The sequence below is a fragment of the Saccopteryx leptura genome, chromosome 8, assembly GCF_036850995.1.
Source record: "Saccopteryx leptura isolate mSacLep1 chromosome 8, mSacLep1_pri_phased_curated, whole genome shotgun sequence".
NCBI lineage: Eukaryota > Metazoa > Chordata > Mammalia > Chiroptera > Emballonuridae > Saccopteryx > Saccopteryx leptura.
In genome coordinates, this window is record NC_089510.1 from 28,944,232 (window position 1) to 28,964,040 (window position 19,809).

The 19,809-nt window shown below is 43.3% G+C and overlaps 1 protein-coding gene across 5 annotated transcripts in view; it reads right to left on the minus strand.

The window, feature by feature from the left end:
• Positions 1 to 2,836: 2,836 nt before the first annotated feature.
• Positions 2,837 to 19,809, minus strand: part of CMSS1 (cms1 ribosomal small subunit homolog) — a 419,693-nt gene continuing 402,720 nt past the window's right edge. For all 5 annotated transcript variants that reach the window (XM_066347859.1, XM_066347858.1, XM_066347860.1 and 2 more), the window contains 4 exons: positions 18,376 to 18,436; positions 16,941 to 17,028; positions 5,815 to 5,903; positions 2,837 to 3,137 (listed from right to left, as the gene is read on the minus strand). In XM_066347859.1, the coding sequence (XP_066203956.1) occupies positions 3,054 to 3,137; positions 5,815 to 5,903; positions 16,941 to 17,028; positions 18,376 to 18,436 (322 nt within the window). In that variant the 3' untranslated portion in view covers positions 2,837 to 3,053. The remainder of the gene's footprint in view (positions 3,138 to 5,814; positions 5,904 to 16,940; positions 17,029 to 18,375; positions 18,437 to 19,809) is intronic.

Sequence of the window (19,809 nt, forward strand, 5' to 3'; positions counted from 1 at the left end):
CATATTTCTTGCTTTCTAAATAAACCTATTCCAAGCACACAATTACACCTCATATGCTCTGCTTTTCAAAGTTCTAGAACAGCGTTCCTCAGCTTCAGCAACACTGACATTCTGGGCCAGGTGTCTTTGTTGTGAGGGGCTGTCCTGCACAGGCTGATGATGTTGAGTAGCATCCTTGGTCTCTACACACCAAATGCCAGTCACAACCCCCCACTAGGTGCCAGTAGTAGCCCCCTATAGTTGTGACAACCAAGTATGTTTCCAGACATTGCAAAAGGCCCCTGGGGGGGCAAAATTGCCTCTGGTTGAGAAGCACTGCTCTCAGTTGATATGGATATGGTGATCTGGTGGCAGCGACTGTGTTGCAGTATTATTAGAAACTTCAGAGTCATTTTTTAAGTCCTTGCTTTCATTTCTCTGTAACCGCTCGCTGTGTAGATAGCCTTCTCAGGCATTCTGTTTATATCATGTTGTCTCTATTTCACTTTCTTTTCCTATGAACTGCTGGATGCAAGTGTACGGAAGATGAGTGTAGAATCAGGAGTGGTCGTTATGTGTGGGGTACACTCACACCCACACAGACTTATCTGCAAACATAATCATCAGGACGGTCCCAGTGTTTGGTTTTGGTAAATTAATAGTGGCTAGTGGATTGATCTGTATTTTGAAATGCAGACTGCGTGTCTCAATCTGCAGATCTTATACAATCATGCTTGATGTTTTCTTATAGATTAAGCTAAGACATATTAATTGACCAGAAGTTAAATGCCTGTATTGGGAAGGCATATGATTCATTTTTTTCCTTACCATTGGTCAAGAACATCGCACATGTTAGGACTAAAGGGCTGAAAACAACAGGGCTAAGTTTAGCCCCAACTGAATACATTTTCATATTGTGGAGGCATTTTTCTTTTTCCTCTAACTGGTTGGGTCTGGGTCAGGGTCTTGTAGAATAAAACTTGCTTTTCTCTCCTTTGAGTCTCTGCAGGTTGCTCCCAGAGAACAGAGGTCCGCTACAAAGTCAGAGCTGTCCACAGTGTGTGTTTGCTAGTTTGACTGGCTAGACTGCCGGGCTCACTTAAACTTTTTTCTTTAATTTTTTTTAATTTTTTTTCTTTTTATTTATTCATTTTAGAGAGGAGAGAGAAAGAGACAGAGAGGGGGAGAGAGAGGAGAGAGAGACAGGGGGGAGGAGCTGGAAGCATCAACTCCCATATGTGCCTTGACCAGGCAAGCCCAGGGTTTCGAACCGGCGACCTCAGCATTTCCAGGTCGACGCTTTATCCACTGCACCACCACAGGTCAGGCTCACTTAAAATTTTACAGTATTCAAATGTGGAATTTCATATACCAGTAGTGGCATCTGTTTGCTTTTTTTTTTTTTTTTATCTCTTACTTGATTTATAAGCCTGAATCCCTTAACAAGGCAATCACATTGTCCGGAAGTGAGCACAGGGTTCTGGGAACTTCTGGTTTTGCTACTTAAAACCACTGTACGTCCTTTCTGAGGTTCAGTTTCAACATGTGTAAAATGTGAATAATAATACTTTTTCTTCAGGACTATGTCCATGATTTAACATGACAGACTATACGTAAGTGAAAGGTTGATACAGAATGGGTAATCAATAAGCGTTAAACAAGTAAAAAGTGAATTTGAGCATCAAACTAAAAACCAGTAGTATTGAGTTATATATAGCCCATAGAGCAAAATAAGCATTCATAAATCTATACTGATGTAAATAAACAATTGAACAAGAAAATGGAAGAAAGAGACGGCTCTTTCTTACGGAAGAATTCCAATTAGAAAATACTGAAGAAATGAGGGAAACAGAAAAATCACTAGAGTAATAAGGTTTCAGGCAAGTACTAGTGTTGCTAAAACTAGTAGGCAAAGTATGAGGGAAAACAGAAAATCTGTGTAACCTCTAAGTATTTCCGCCAAGATAAATATTAATTACAAAGGGAGAAATAGTAACTTCACAGGGGCAAAATTTAGCAGACACCATTATAACCGTGTGAACAAGGTTGACATCACCAGTAATAAGACCAACAGAAATAATGTACCCCCTGCTAGCATACATTAAAAAGGTCATGTCACTTCTGTGGGATTCTGGCCAAAAAAATTCAGAAAATAATCGACAAACTCAAATTGAGGAACATTCCACAGGACACCTGACCAGCACTCTCCACAAGTGTCAAGGTCAAGAAACAAAGGAGAGACTGAGGAACAGTCACCAATCTGAGGAAACTAAGGAGGTACGGCGATTAAATACAATGTGAGATCCTTGACTGGATCCTGGACTAGAAAATAGAAAACAGACATCAGTGGAAAAACTGGTGAAATCAAATAAAGTCTGTAGTTTAGTTAATTCTACCGTAGCAACGTTGATTTCTCAGTTTTGATAATTGTACCATGGTGATAAATGATGTCAACATTGGGAGAAGCTGGGGGAGGGGGGGAGGGCAGATGGAAATTCTCTGTACTATTTTTGTAACTTTTCTATAAAGGTTTTTTTATTTTGATTTCAAAATAACAAGTTTAAAATGAACGATGAAGACATTTGTAGCTATATTGTTGTCTTCTATGTTTACAAAGTGCCACACACACTTGCAGGTCCTGCTGCTCCTACTACTGCCGCCTCCACACGGAAACCAGACTGCACAGTTTACACGTCTGCTCCTCCTGCCCCATCACATGCAATCCTCAACAGTCCTGTGAAACACCATACCCATTTTGCAGCTGATCAAACTGAGGCCCAGAGGGGAAGTGTTTTGCCCCAGGTCATCCAGCTGTTCTTCCCCTCCTCCTGGACGGTGACATTACAGGCCAGTCGGGTGGAGAAACACAAGCAGATGATACTTTATTATAAAGGGAGCTGGCAAAGGATGGATTCACTTTGGTCAAAGAATCCCTATCAAACATTCCCAGTGATCCACGCAGCTAATACAATAAAACAGTAGCTGGTATTCACTGAGTGTCTGCAGTGCGCCACATCCATCACACGAGATGCAAAGCCCTCTATGAAAGCTGGCATCTTCATCAGGACACAGACTTAGAAAAGGCCCAGCTTCAAAGATTCTGACTTGCACAGACTGAGGACTCCCATTTCCAGAAGTTCAAAAACCTCCTTTCTTATCTAAATGAGAGAAAAGGAAAAAAAAAGGTTAAGATCAAGAAAAGATGGTATGGTGAATTAAATCAACCACCCGGACTCCCTGGTCCTTATGTAGCTGTTATGGCCAGAGTCAGGGACAGCAAAATCCTAACCCATATTATATTCAGAGATGGAGTATTCACACAAGCAAAGGAAGAGGTATTTTTTAAAACATCAGTTTCATTAAAGTGCCTTTTGTTTGCAGCCAATCAGAATAAAATCTCATACAAAGCTATCCAAAATGTTTCCACATTATACACAATATTTCGATATAGAATAACTGCTAACAATGACATCAACATGATAACTATGGGTGACAAGGTTTTTTAAAATTTTTTAATTTTAATTTTTTTATTTTTTACAGAGACAGAGAGAGAGTCAGAGAGAGGGATAGTCAAGGACAGACAGACAGGAATGGAGAGATGAGAAGCATCAATCATCAGTTTTTCGTTGCGCGTTGTGACACCTTAGTTGTTCATTGATTGCTTTCTCATATGTGCCTTGACCGTGGGGCTACAGCAGACCAAGTAACCCCTTGCTCGAGCCAGCGAGCTTGGGTCCCAGCTGGTGAGCTTTTGCTTAAACCAGATGAGCCCATGCTCAAGCTGGTGACCTCGGGGTCTCGAACCTGGGTCCTTCCACATCCCAGTCCTACGCTCTATCCACTGTGCCACCGCCTGGTCAGGCAACAAGGGTTTTTTGTGACTCTTTCTCCTTAGTATTGTAATTAGAAAACTGGTAGGGGATTACTCAGATTTAACATTAAAACTGAAATAAATATGGCCTCATGTGCTAGACATCAAATTGGTAAACCAGTTAAAAAAAAAAGTCAACTCAGGGGACAGTGAAAGAGTGTGTGTGCATGCACGTGTGTGTACACGTATGTGCAGGAAACAGAAAATTGTCTCAATGTTCTGGGAATATAGTGTTATGTGGTGAATTAATTCATTCGGCACGGTTAGAGGAGTAATGCCAAGCCTCTTCGCTAGTTAGTATTGCCATGATGCATTCCTGGGTGACTGGCAGCCATGTTTACTACTGCACAAATCCTTTTCTCTCCAACAGCTACTTGTAAACGATTGGCTAGATTCAAAAATTAGTCCTCCTGTAACATGATGGGTGGCAAATCAATTTTTTTCACATTCTGATCATAATAAATTACTTTCATAAATATATAATGAGTGTTGGTCAAATAAGTTTGCAAATATGATATATAAGTTTGCTTGCTTATAGTTTGCATTGGGTGTGGGGGACAGGCTGTAAGCAGGCAGGGTTGTTATAACCTAAGGCTTAGTTTTAAGACTAAGCCTTTTCCACCCTAAATGACTTTGTATCAGAGACTTCCTTGTTTGTATATTGGCTTAAACGTTTGATTTCTACACTATAAAATAGGGCAGACTGGGAGCTTGCTCTCTCTCCGTTCCTGAGATTAGCATTAGAGGAGACAGCAGAGAAAGACCATGTGGAGGAGAGGAGAAGCAGCCAAGATGGCAGAGTGCTGAAGGAGAAGCCAGTTTGTGCAGCTTGTGCAGAGAGAAGGAGATGGGGAACAGAGGTGAAAAAGGCTGGTGAGGTAGAAACCTTTGATTCTAGGAACCTTGGATAAGTCAGTGGCTTTGGGAGCCCTGAATGGAAAGGGAAGTGTTTTCTCACTGTGTGTATTTCTTTTTTTTTTTTTTTTCAGAGACAGAGAGAGAGTCAGAAAGACGGATAGGTAGGGACAGACAGACAGGAACGGAGAGAGATGAGAAGCATCAATCATTAGTTTTTCGTTGCGCGTTGCAACATCTTAGTTGTTCATTGATTGCTTTCTCATATGTGCCTTGACCGTGGGCCTTCAGCAGACCGAGTAACCCTTGCTCAAGCCAGCGACCTTGGGTCCAAGCTGGTGAGCTTTTGCTCAAACCAGATGAGCCTGAGCTCAAGCTGGAGACCTTGGGCTCTCGAACCTGGGTCCTCTGCATCCCAACGCTCTATTCACTGCACCACCGCCTGGTCAGGCACCACTGTATGTATTTCTTCCCCACTGGGTACAAGCTAGGATAAAGATGATGGCCCACCAGTTCTTGGCTTCATTGTTTCATTACCGTCTGTCCGAATCAAATGCGAACCTGCGTGGGCCAGGCGGCTGTGATGGTGGCCGTGGCTACTGGCCATACAATGAGCTAATGCGGTGCCAACAAAGACAGCCAGTTTTCATCCACAGAGACATCAAAAATTCCCCCATCCTCCAAAACCAAAATGGCTTTCTAAATAAAGTAACTCGGTTTTAGGGGATGTAGACATGTGGGCAATGAGGCAAGTCTGTGCCCCACCTCTAAATGCACTTCGAGGGAGGAGAAGCAAAGGGGCCGTGTCTCTAAGGCACCGGGAAATGTGCCACACCCTGCAGGTCTTCCTGTTCCTCAGAGGTCCAGTACAGACACGGCCCCTGGTGCGGCAGAAGCCGTCGGTCACTCAGGGAAGAAACAAGGCTGATTCCTATAAAACACGTGGAAAGGGTAGGGCTGTGTGTCAGGGGTGAGACGGCCTCTGTATACTTGAGAGTAACTGTCAAAGGCCAGAGAGTGCTGGCTCCCATGTCAAAGACTATTACCGTATTTAAACTTAAGTTCAAATAAAAAAAAAAGATAAAAGGCAATTGCTGGTTACACGGTACCTCGGGGATGTCCATCATTCTCCTCAGCTTCTGATCTCTCCAATTCCAGTCAAACACCAGAAACTTTAAGGGGTTCAAATCAAGACCACCTGAAAGGGACAGGGAGAGAGTTACTGCAGTGAAAACCTCATGACATAAGCTAATAAAAACGACTCTTCTCCTGGTTGCTTTTGGCCTCATTTACTGCATTCTACCGGAGTAACTAATCTCTGCAATTAAATGCTTCCCTACCTGATGCAAAACTCAGGTAGGGAAGGACTCATGCAGGACTCAGACTTGCTCCCTTGTAATCTCATCACTGATTCTGAGGAGCTGGGAAGCTGCTCTTGCTAAGCTTATCAAATGCTCACGTGCTGGCCAAGACTCATTCATCCAAAGCCTCCAGGAAGCCCGGGAGGGCGAAGTTTCATTTCTGACAGGGATTTGACAAGATCCCTGCATTTTGAGGGAGTGGCCCCTCAGAGGAATTGAGTCTATCAGAGTCTACATGATTGAGGAGGGAGTGGGCAAAAGGATGAGGACAGGGTAGGGAGGTTAATTTTAGGCAGAAAAGGAGGTTATGATGTTGTAAAGTGACCAGCGAATTTCACAAAGACATCAAGTCCAGATGAATTTTTGAGGAGTTTATTGGCCGGACTACAGAGGGCTAAGACAAACTCAAATCTGTAGGATTTGGTTGCTCCACTACCGCCCACCATGAAAGCTGGAACGCCCACTAGTGGGCGGGAGGCACTAGGTTGACCAGCACTGCAAAAATGGGCGGTTTTTATAAAAAGGTTCACCATCACGGGCCTAAGGCTTAGTTTAAAGACTAAGCTTTTCCCACGTTTTAATACTAAGATCTTCTCAACACTAAGCTTTTCCCCACACCCTTGACTGTTGCATGTTGTGGGGTGGTGCACTCTTATGAGGAATCCCATTTATGCCTCAGATAAGTGACTTTGTATCAGAGACTTCCTTATTTGTATACAGTGGTACCTTGAGATAGGAGCAGACCAACATACAAATTTTTTTTTTTTTTTTTTTTTAAGAAATGAGCTGCGACTCTGTCCATATTTTTGTTTGAGATCTGAGTGAAATTCCGAGATATGAATCGTGATTCGGGAAGCTGCCGCTAGTTGGCGCACGGGTCCAGTATCAGCAGCACAACACCAGCATCTCATTCTTTCTCATGTGTTACCCACAGAATCAAGTCGAATCTTGTGTGCTGCACTCGTTCTTGCATCATTTTTGCATTTTTTACTAACTTTTTTTGTGTGCTATCATGGGGCTGAAGAAAATGAGTGTAAAGGACAGTGATGAGAAGAAGAAGAGAATGATGTCGATAGAAGTAAAGTAAGAAATAATAGAAAAACATAAGCGTGGTGTACGAGTGATTGAACTGGCAAGGCTGTACAACTGCAATACATCTACAATTTGTACCATCTTTAAACAAAAGAATGCCATCAAAAGCGCAAATCCAGTGAAAGGAACTACAATTCTGTCCCAATTAAGGACAAATACCCATGAAGAAATGGAGAAGCTTCTGCTGGTGTGGGTGAATGAGAAAGAGCTGGCAGGAGATACAGTGACGGAGACTGTAATATGCAAAAAGGCCTGTATTATTTACAGCGACTTGAAGAAGAAAGAACCGTCAACCTCAAAAGAGGCAGCAGAAGATACTTTTAAGGCAAGTCACGGCTGGTTTGAAAATTTCAAGAGATCTGGCATCCACTCGGTGGTGAGGCATGGTGAAGCTGCGAGTGCTGACGTTAAGGCAGCTGAGGAGTACATCACACGTTTTGCTGCGCTTATCGCAAAAGAAGGCTACATCCCCCAACAAGTGTTCAACTGTGACAAAACAGGATTGTTTTGAAAAAAATGCCCCAGAGAACTTTCATCACGGCAGAGAAGAAGCTGTCAGGCCATAAACCCATGAAGGACCGTCTGACCCTTGCATTGTGTGTTAATGCTAGCGGTGATTGTAAAGTAAAGCCATTGCTAGTGTATCATTCCAAAAATCCTTGAGCCTTTAAGACTCACAAGATTCTTAAAGAAAAACTGCAGGTTATGTGGCACGCCAATGCTAGGGCATGGATTATGTGGCAGTTTTTTATTGAATGGGTAAATCTTGTCTTTGGTCCTGCAGTGAAGAAATATCTTTGAGAAAAATAAACGCCTGATGAAAGCATTACTAATCCTTGAAAGTGCTCCAGCTGGTCTTGAAGATGACATTCTCAATGAGTTCAAATTCGTGAAAGTCCTCTACCTCCCACCCAACACGACTTCAATCTTGCAAGCTATGGATCAGTAGGTCATTTCCAACTTTAAAAAGCTTTACACAAAGCACTTGTTCTGCTACTTCTTTGAGGTGACTGAGAATACAATTCTAACCCTTCGAGAGTTTTGGAAAGATCACTACAACATCGTGATATGTTTATGCATTATTGACTTGGCATGGCAAGAGGTTACAAGAAGAACCTTGAACTCAGCATGAAAAAAGTTATGGCCTGATGTTGTTGCAGACAGGGACTTCGAAGGATTTGAACCAGATACCGAGACCGAGGTAGAACCGTTGGAGGAGATTGTGTCCCTCGGAAAGTCGATGGGTCTGGAGGTAGATGAGAGTGACGTAAATGAGCTCACTGAGGAACACGACGAGGAACTCTAAACTGAGGAGTTGAGGGAGCTACAGATGATGCAATATACGGAGCTTTAGCAAGAGATTAGTAGTGAGGAAGAGGTAAAGTCGGAAGAAGTGATTTCTACAAGTGAAATTAAAGACATGCTGGCAACATGGGAGAAGCTTTCAAGTTTCACTGAAAAGAAACACCCAGAAAAAGTTTCAACTGGTCGTGCTTCAGTACTTTTTAATGACACTTGTTTGTCACATTTCTGTAACATTGTAAAAGTCAGGCAAAAGCAAACCTCTTTGGATAGATTTTTATACAAAAGTCCTGCAAGTGAAAGTGCCGAAAGTGCAGCCAAAAAGGCAAAAACAGGTGATGATTAAATGAAAAATATGTAATGTTAAGCTTAGATTAAGTTTAAAGTTAAGAAAGTGCATTATTTTACAATTAAGTTTTTGTGGTTTTATTTTAAGTAAAGAAAGTGCAATTTTAGTTTTGTTTAAAGTAAAGAAAATGCAGTTTTAGTTTACATTTAGTGTTAAGAAAGTGCAGTTTTAGTTTACGTGTCTACAGTGCCTGCTTCCCTTCCTCCCTCCCTCCTCCTCCGCCATTCACCTCCATTATCCACACTCGTCTGTCTCCGAGGTAAGAATACAGTACTAAATAACACTTTTTTTATTTCATATATTTTGTTATGCATTGGTAAAGTATACATGTGTGTTTCTTAATTAAAAACGTCTTTTTTCATAATTTAGGATGGTTTGGGGATGTTTCATAGGGCTGGAATGGATTAACTCCATTTCAGGTTTTTTGTTTTTTGTTGTTTTTTTTTTTTACAGAGACACAGATAGAGAGAGTCAGAGAGAGGGATAGATAGGGACAGACAGACAGGAACGGAGAGATGAGAAGCATCAATCATTAGTTTTTCGTTGCACGTTGCGACACCTTAGTTGTTCATTGATTGCTTTCTCATATGTGCCTTGACCGTGGGGCTACAGCAGACTGAGTAACCCCTTGCTTGAGCCAGCGACCTTGGGTTCAAGCTGGTGAGCCTTGCTCAAACCAGATGAGCCAACGCTCAAGCTGGCGACCTCGGGGTCTCGAACCTGGGTCCTTCCACATCCCAGTCCGATGCTCTATCCACTGCGCCACTGCCTGGTCAGGCTATTTCAGGTATTTTAAATGGGAGATATTTGTTTGATATACGAGATGGCTGACTTACGAGCTCGGTTACAGAACGAATTAAACTCATATCTCAAGGTACCACTGTATTGGCTTAAAGGTTTTGATTTCTACACTATAAAATGGAGCAGACTGGGGGCTTGCTCTCTCGGTTCCTGAAATTAGCATTGCAGCAGAAAGGCAGCCAAGATGGCAGAGTACTGAAGGAGAAGCCAGTTTGTGCAGAGTTTGTGCAGAGAGAAGGAGATGGGGAACAGAGGTGAATAAGTCTGGTGAGCTAGAAACCTTTGATTCTAGAAATACTCAGATGAGTCAGTGGCTTTGGGAGCCCTGAATGGAAAGGGAAGTGTCTTCCCACTGTGTGTATTTCTCACCCACTGGGTGCGAGCTAGGATTATATGTAATGGCCTGCCAGTTCTTGGCTCCGTTATTTCATTACCATCTGTCCGAATCAAATGTGAACCTGCATTGGCCAGGCGGCTGTGATGGTGGCCACGGCTACTGGCCTTACATATTTGAAAAGCAAACTCTCATTTCCTTGTCAATACATTGAAGAATTCCTCTCTTTTTACTCTTGTGTTGAGTGCAAAAAACCCCCACCATACGTATCATCTTAACTTTACACCAAACAAAAGATAGAAGAAACTTGCCTCCAGTCTTTCTGGGGAACATGGGGGGTAGTATAAACAATCCAGCACCACAGCTTAACAGCCTTTTGCAACCTAATCAGGCAAGTGAGGTGGGGGGTTGGGCAGACTGTCAGCTTACAGCCAATTCCCCACACCTCTGTCCCCCCAAAATCTAAACTCCAAAAACCCTATTGGTTTTTTGGTCCTGAACAGGTATTTCTCTGGAATACCATAGGGCGCACCTGGAAATCTAGGGCGCACCAGTATGCCCTGGCGCACACTTTGAGAACCACTGCCCTAAAGGCTTTTAAGAGAAGTGAAGGGATTCTCGGATAAGTTCCATCTTCCTTGCTCTGGGGTTAAATTATGACTTAGCTGACACAGTTGCCCTTGCAAGCCCTTCCTCCTGCATTCCTCTCTTTCCTTTCTTCACAGAAAGGAGGGGGTAAGAGGCCTGACTTTTCCTCTTTAAAATGGCGTTGCTCATGCTAAGTTTTATAGTTTCTTGGCACCTTATCACAAAGGTAAATGGACCATATTCAAAGGCCGTTATCCTTTGAGGAGACTGGAAAACCACTTAAGGACTCCATCCCCACTGTCTTCCTGTCCGTCTACAGACACTAATGGAGTGCGGGTCCCAGGGGACCTCAGGGGTGGTCTGCCTCTCAGAGGCCGCCGAGGGGGCACAGTGACTCTTCTCATGCCCCACGTTTTCCTCCCACTGCCCCACGCAGGGCAACACCGGAGCCTTTCTTTACAAACCGCAGCACTTCCCTTCAACTTTCCTGCGATTCTTTCAATATTTCCCTCTCTGCACAAAACAGTTTTTCATGCTTCTCATAATTGTAATGCCTCTTACTTAAAACTCTGAAAAAATTAAAAACAGTAAATAAAGACAATGGGTTGATAGGCTTCCCTTAAAAATATTTCACAGCTGTTGGCAAAGCAAACAAATACAACCTCTCTAGAAGGCAACTGGGCATTTGTTAGTCAAATAAGTTGGTAAATATGATGTATATGTTTGCTCGCTTATAGTTTGCCTTGGGTGTAGGGGACAGGCTGTAGGCTGGCAAGGTCCTTATAGCCTAAGGCTTAGTTTTAAGACTAAGCCTTTCTCACCCTTTTAATACTAAGCTCTTTTCAAAACTAAGCTTTTCCTCACACCCTTGATTGTTGCATGATGTGGGGTGGTGCACTCCTATGCCTCAGATAAGTGGTTTTGTATCAGATTTCCTTATTTGTATATAGGCTTAAAGGCTTTAATTTCTACGCTATAAAATAAGGCAGACCTGGGGCGCTCTCACTTGGTTCCTGCCATCAGCATTGCAGAGGAGAGGCAGCCAAATAGTGGAGTGCTGAAGGAGAAGCCAGTTTGTACAGAGTTTGTGCAGGGAGAAGGAGATGGGGAACAGAGGTGAATAAGGCTGGTGAGGTAGAAACCTTTGATTCCAGGAATACTCGGATGAGTCAGTGGCTTTGGGAGCCATGAATGGAAAGGGAAGTGTTTTCCCATTGTGTGTATTTCTCACCCGTGGGGTGTGAGCTAGGATTAAAGGTAATGGCCTGCCAGTTCTTGGCTCCGTTGTTTCATTACTGTCTGTCCAAGTCAAATGTGAACCTGCATGGCCCAGGTGGCTGTGATGGTGCCCGTGGCTACTGGCTTTACAGCATTATAGAATAGAAGCTTTACAATGCTTCCTATTTGATAAAATAACTTTCCTTCTATGACATATCCTAATAAAACATCACAAATTTAAATAAATTGATAGTTACTCGCTAAGATGATCATGCAGTATTATTTATAATAGCTAAAAATCAAAAACAACCTAAATATTCAACCCTAATAGAATTACAAAAAAAATCTAACTTAGGTTTATATACAAAATATAGAAAGAACTAATATACCTTGATAGCAAAAATACCCCCCCTCCCCGCCAAATAATCTGATTTAAAAATGGGGAGAGGAACTGAATGGAAATTTTTCCAAAGGAGACATCCAAATGGCCAAAAAGTACATGAAAAGATACTGAACATCACTCATCATCAGGAAAATGCAAATCAAAACCACAATGAGGTATCACTTCAAATCTGTTATCAAAAAGACAAAAGATAGGCCCTGGCTGGTTTGCTCAGTGGAAGGAGCATTGGTGTGGCGTGTGCAAGTCCCGGGTTCGATTCCTGGCCAGGGCACATAGGAGAAGAGCCCGTCTGCTTCTCCACCCTTCCCCTCTCCCTTTCTCTTTATGTCTCTCTTCCCCTCCCGCAGCCAAGGCTTCATTGGAGCAGAGTTGGCCTGGACACTGAGGATGGCTCCATGGCCTCTGCCTCAGGTGCTAGAATGGCTCCAATTGCAACAAAGCAAAGCCCCAGATGGGCAGAGCATCGCCCCCTGGTGGGCATGCCAGGTAGATTCCGGTCAGGCGCATGTGGGAGTCTGTCTCTCTGCCTCCCTGCTTCTCACTTCAGAAAAATAAAAAAAATAAAAAAATAAAAAAAGACAAAAGATAACAAGTGTTAGCAAGGCCATTGAGAAAAGAGAACCCCTGTACCCTGATAGTGGGAACAAAAACTGCTGCAGCCACTATGTAAAAACAGTATGGAAGTTCCTCAAAACATTAAAAAGATAACTACCATATGATCCAGCTATCCCATTTCTGGGTATATAACTACAGAAAATAACATCACTATCTCAGAAATATATCTGTAGCCCCATGTTCACTATAGCATTATAGCCAAGACATAAAACCAATCAAACTGTTCGTCCATGAATGAAAGGTCAAAAGAAGTGATATAAATATAGAATAGAATATTATTCAGCCGAAAAAGAAGAAAATCCTGTCTTTTGCAAACACATGGACGAATCTAAAGGGTACCACACTAAGTGAAATAAATCAGACAAAGACAGATATTCTGTGATCTCACTTATATGTGGAGTCTAAAACTGAGCTCGCTGATACAGAGAACAGACTGGTGGCTGACAGAGATGAGGATGAGGGGAACGGTGAAGATGGTCAAAAGGTAAAAACTTCCAGTTATAAGATAAATAAGCTCTGGTGATGTAATGTATGCATGGTGGCTACAGTTAACAATTGTACATTTGAAAGTTGCTAAGAGAGTAGATCTTAAAAATTCTCATCACAAGAAAAAAAAATATAACTGCCTGACCAGTGGAGGCGCAGTGGATAGAGCCTTGCCCGGGACGCTGAGGTCCCAGGTTCAAAACCCCAAGGTTGCCAGCTTGAGTGTGGGCTCACCAGCTTGAGTGTGGGCTCACCAGCATGAGTGTGGGCTCACAGGCTGGAGCATGAGTGTGGGCTCACCAGCATGAGTGTGGGCTCACCAGCTTGAGTGTGGGCTCACCAGCATGAGTGTGGGCTCACAGGCTGGAGCATGAGTGTGGGCTCACCAGCATGAGTGTGGGCTCACAGGCTGGAGCATGAGTGTGGGCTCACCAGCATGAGTGTGGGCTCACCAGCTTGAGTGTGGGCTCACCAGCATGAGTGTGGGCTCACAGGCTGGAGCATGAGTGTGGGCTCACCAGCATGAGTGTGGGCTCACCAGCTTGAGTGTGGGCTCACCAGCATGAGTGTGGGCTCGCAGGCTGGAGCATGAGTGTGGGCTCACCAGCATGAGTGTGGGCTCACCAGCTTGAGTGTGGGCTCACAGGCTGGAGCATGAGTGTGGGCTCACCAGCATGAGTGTGGGCTCACCAGCATGAGTGTGGGCTCACAGGCTGGAGCATGAGCATGGGGTCATCAACATGATCCTATGGTCACTGGCTTGAGGCCCAAGGTTGCTGACCTGAGCCCTGGGCCACTGGCTTGAGCAAGGGGTCACTTGTTCAGCTGGAGCTCCCTCCCCCCCGTCAAGGCACATATAAGACGCAATCAATGAACAACTAAGGTGTCGCAATGATGAGTTGATGCTTCTCATCTCTCTCCTTCCCCCCATCTTCTTTCTTACTAAAAAAAAAAAAAAAGGGAACTATGTGAGGTGACTGATGTTAACTTAAACTTACTATGGTAATCATTTTGCAATATATATGTATATTGAATCAATATGTTGTACATCTTGAACTGATACAATGTTGTATGTCAATCATATCTCAATAAAACTGGGAAAAAAACCTAACTTTACAATAGCATATTATATAGCCACTAAAAATAAAATATTAAAACTATTTCACGACAAGGAAAGTCCTCATGAGATACATTACATGAAAACAGTAGGTCATAAAGTTATGATATACAGTATGAGTTCTCCTTATAAAAATATATGAAATATATAGAAAAAAGACTAAAAGGAAATATATTCAATATTAACAGATTATCTCTAAAGTGTATTATTTTCTCTTCTGTACCTATTTGCATTTTTCAAAGGCTCTTATGGTCAGAAATTTCCCTTCATTTTAAAATTAAAACAATACCATTCTGTCTATAATTGTATAGATCTCAATGTCCTGAGATATTTGATATCTGGAACTCTCTTTAATATATCACACATATAAATGTCTAAAGTCATAAAGAGCTACGTAAAATGAGTCATGTGCCATTTGTCTTTGTTAGACTTTCAGTTTCTAGAGTCTAGAATTGCTCTCTTTAAACACTTTCTATGTAGTGTAACATCTGTGATTAATGAATAGTAAACCATTTATCCAACCAGAATTGGAAGTAAAAGTTATTTTTATTAGTATTATAAAAATGATTTTCCCACTCCTTCAATGAAACAATGTTTCATAATGAGTTCTCACAACTTTGTAGAAATTTAACTTTGACAATCTGTACAGCTCTATTTTCTCTCTGTCCTTTATATACAAAAAAGAGTGGTTCTATTGCATCAGGGCTGGTGACATATAGACAACACCCTGTAGTCCAGGGAGGGGGAGCTGAGGGACAGGCAGTGCCCCCGGCCTCTCCTGCTGTCCAGCTGAGCTCCCTCGACTCTGTGTCTCACAGGTGGACTATGAGCACCTCTCATCCGTCCCTTCATTTTCATCGCCCTTTTAGAGTCACAAGACAAAAATTCACATGCCTTGGCTTACTGTTCAAGGTCCTCCCTGAATAATCTGACTTTTTTTTCCAGTTGAGTCACTAGCTACCATAGCCCACAAAGTCTCCAAATAAGAGAGGAGGTTTCTTTAATAAAAATAACTACTAGTACTTGCCGAGTTCTTGAAGTATGACCCTCACTGTGTTCAGCTCCTTATTGGCATTTAATTTTCATAATGATCCTTTGAGAACGGTACAGTGACCAACTCTGTCATTCCAACAGAGAAGCGGGTTTAGAAAGGTTAAGTAACTTGCCAAGGTCACAGAGCATGTATGGTAAGTTGCTGGACCTGGGATCTCAAGCGGGAGGTCCGAGTCCATCATAAGGGCCCTTAAACCCCTCACAGTATTGCTTATGTATCGTCTCCTCCATATATACCACGTGCCTCTCTGCCTTCCCTCTGACTCAGCTCTGCTCCCATTCCTGAATGCTCTCCTCACATCTGCATACTTCAAAGATCCTAGTCTCATGGTCCCCATACTTAAGAGACCAGAGAAACACTCTTTCCTCTGCAAAGCTTTCCTTGCAGGTTCGGCTGCCACATCAACCTCTCCCTCGCTTCAACTCCTCGAGGGCCCAGAAGTGCTCCCTTGGCCCTTGGCCCTTACTGTCCTGTATTGTCAGTCTAATTCTATGTGCACTTTTCTCATCAATGGGGTCAGGAGCTCCCTGAGTGGGAAAGGTTCAGGAACCAGGAAGGCCTAGACTGAATGAGTTTGAAAGGGCCACCTAACCCTTGGGAACTTTAATTTTCTCTCGTAAGAAATAAGAACGCCAGCCTCAAGGCTGACATGGGTACTAGATAAGTAAGTGTAAGCATGTCTAGCATACTGCTAAGAACAAACAGGAACTCAAAACATATTTTGTTTCCCTTCCTCATCTGGGGCCTCCAGTTTGTTACTTGAAGTTGCACAGGACTCTGTACACAGTGTGTTCATTTAACCTTGGTGGCTTTCATCTGGAGAGAAACACTAGTATTGTTAGTTTTCGTTGGTTTCCTGGCAAAAGACCATCTCTATACTGAGTTGCTATACTGATGAACACAATAACTCCTGTCAGTTATAAAACAGTGTTCTATTGCTATTGTAAAGAAGTAATTTGAAAATGAGTATTGACAAGAAATCTTTAATCTGTCTGGAAGCTAGAATGGGTAATAAGATCATCAGTAGGTTAGCAGGTGGATATTGTCTGGAATACTTTCTGGGTAAAGCATTAAAAGAGAAATGTATTTGAAAGAAATAATCTAGAATACCGGAATTTCATTTACAAAAACAGCATTTTTGTTTCAACACATTTTACATACCAGCTCTCAAGTGGAATGGGAGTCTTGGGGAACCAAGACTCAGTTAAGGGAGAGGGAAATACTACCACGTCCGGCTCTACGGATGCCAGAGGGAGCAAACTGATGGAATTAACTGTGGCTCCACTAACCTGCTGAAAGTGACTGAGATTTAACTGGGCTGCAGTTTGCCACAGTCCGTATCATTCCCTACTCCAGTACACCTGCCGGCTGCCTTCAGAGACTGAGGGCTGAGTTTCCACCTCCTGATTAACATAGAGAGCTGGTTTCACTACATCACACATGTGGCATCCCATAACTCACATGGGGGGAAGGCAAGCTCTCAGCTCTGAGGAGACTCACTGGCTATGTTAGTACCTTGTTTGACGAGTTCTTTAATCCTCCCCGGAGTCCCCACAGCCAGGTGCACCGCACGCTTCTCCAGCAACTTGACCTGCTCCTGGACCTGTTCCAAGACCGAAGAGAATAAAGAAAAGTGTGACATTGAGGCAGACTACCAAAATATATTTCTCACAGAAATGTCGCCTTCATCCACAGTGTCTGACTCACAACTCCTCAAGTCCTTCCAATTTCCTAAATGTTTGGGGGTGATGAAGCTATCTTTAGGTATCTGAATGAATGAGATGACTTTTGGAAGCACTTGTGAATGAGGACTGGTTCCAGGAGAATCAACAAGGTAATGATCGTCCCGATCCCCAACCTCTAGGGAGGGGAGAGGGGCTGAAGGTTGAATCAATTGCCAAATGACCAGTGATTTCAGTAATCATGCCTATGTGTCGAAGTCTCCATAAAAAACCCGAGAGGAGGGAGTAGGAAGGGGTTTGAAGGGCTTCCGGGTCAGCGAACACGTGGCGATCGGGAAGAGGGGTGTGACTGGGAGAGGCGGAAGCCCACGCCACTTCCCGCAACTTGCCCTGTGCATCTCTTCCATCGGCTCTTCCTAACGAGCCGGTGATCTAGTCAGTAAAATGTTTCTCCGAGTTTTGTGAGCTGCTCTAGCAAATTAATTGAATCCGAGGAAGGGGCTGGGGGAACCTCTGGTCTAACAAGTTGGTCAGAAAGGCAGGTAACAGCCTGGGCTTGCGACTGGTGTCTGAAGTTGGTGGTAGGGGGTGTGTGTGCAGTCTTGTAGGACTGAACCCCGAAGCTGCAGAATCTGAGGAACCTGCAGGCAAATAATGTCAGCACCGAATTCAATTGTAGGACATCATGCCGGTGTCCGGAGCATTTCTTGTATGTGTGAGAAAGTATCCCCTCCACATGTTGGAAATTGGGTCCAGAAACTCCTTTTTAATTACAAGTGCCAAGTTAGAGTTAGAGAATTTCATCTAAGACAGCGGTTCTCAACCTGTGCCTTTAGGCAACCCCTGTGTTTTGGTTGTTGGACCCCTGCTGGGGTCGCGACCCACAGGTTGAGAACCGCTGATCTAAAAGTTAAGAAAGTTAAAAAGCAAATGGGCTACCGTTGTTTAGGGTCAGCTTCTAGGGCAAAGAATGTTAATGTCAAGATAGAAGAAAACTGGAAAATCTTCAGAGAATCCAGGGGTCCAAGCTCAGCTTCTGTAGAAGAGTCTTGGGGCACGGAGGAGGGTGACTGCCGTGGGGCGTGCTGGGTACGCAGAGGCAGGGAATGCAAAGGAAACCAAAGTGGGTGTTAAATGTTAGAGAGGAGGCATCAAAGAAAATGCTTGCTAAGGAGAAAAGAAAAGGTTGAAGAGAAAAAGCCAAGGTCTAGAAGTGGCCCTTAAAAATCACTAACATCTCCCACCAAGAGCCACCGGCCTTTGCTTACCTTTATGTGTTTTGCAAACAATTTCATAACTTTGCTATCTCCTCTGAATGCTGTCATCGACCTGAGGAAAAGGAACAGATTTATGCATAAGAAGTCAGTCATGCCTGACCTGTGGTGGCGCAGTGGATAAAGCGTCGACCTGGAAATGCTGAGGTCGCCGGTTCGAAACCCTGGGCTTGCCTGGTCAAGGCATATATGAGAGTTGATGCTTCCAGCTCCTCCGTCCCTTCTCGCTCTCTGTCTCTCCTCTCTCTCTCCTCCCTCCCTCCATCTCTCTCTCTCTCTCTCTCTCTCTCCTCTCTAAAATGAATAAATTTAAAAAAAGAAAAGATTATTTAGAAAAGTCAGTCATTCCAGGGCCAGGTTGACTACTTCAGTATTACCTCTCTGTGTACTCAAGAGACTATGTGCATCGATGTGTGTATATATGTGCATATGTATGTGTACATATACACACACGGGAAAACCCTGAGATTTTCAGGTTAGCTGTTTCGGAAACGAAAGTGGGCTGGCCTTTCATGCAGGCTTCTAACGCTCACACGCAGGTCAGCTTTACTTAGGACTCCTCGATTATTGAAACATGGATCTCTGCTTTATCTGCAGTACAGAAGGTCAGGTCCCTGGCAGAGACTTTATCTTCAGACTGTGCAGTCTAGTTCTCATACAGAACTTGGTTGTGAGAAAGAGCTTGGAGCAGTGGTGCCAGCCTGTGCTCTGTGGAGCCCCCGGGCGTCTATAAAAAGCCGCTGTGGCTGTGCAGAGAACAGGCTGTAAGGGCGAGGGGACGCTGGGGATGAGATGACAGGTGGGAGGAGTAAGAGGGCCCCTGACCTTCGTCAGAGCAGCCCCTGCTTCTTTTTACTTTGCAGAGTGAGCTTTTCCACAAAAGTTTATACGTAAACATGCTTCAGATATAAGTGGGTGTAAAATAACAAAACCTTTTAGTTTATGTTTGGGGTGAAAACGAATATGGAAAAATTGCTCAAGAATATTATTTTCCTTTACGTATCATTATTATGTTTGGGAAATACTCCTGACCAGTAGGAATCTGAGTTTGCAAGTAGTGAATCATGTTATACAAGTTCTGTTGCACTTGATTTTTTACTTGTACATAAGGTTTCTCCGGGGCAAAATTAACTGGAAGACAATTTAGGGGACATATTTAACCTAACTCATGGTTTTCAAGGGAACAGATATTCTTACAAAAGTTAGAATTATTCACCAGGAGGCTTTATGAATAGAACTCGTTGTGCCTGCTCAAAATTCACCTTTTGCAAATCACTTAACATCGAAATGGATCATAGTATTACCACAGACACAGAAAAACACTGAGAATTGGTAAATGAAGTGTGACAACATAGTGCTTTTATGCCCTTCAGGAAGGCATTTATGTACAGCAGACACTCCAATCAATCTGACAACTTGTTTTCGAGA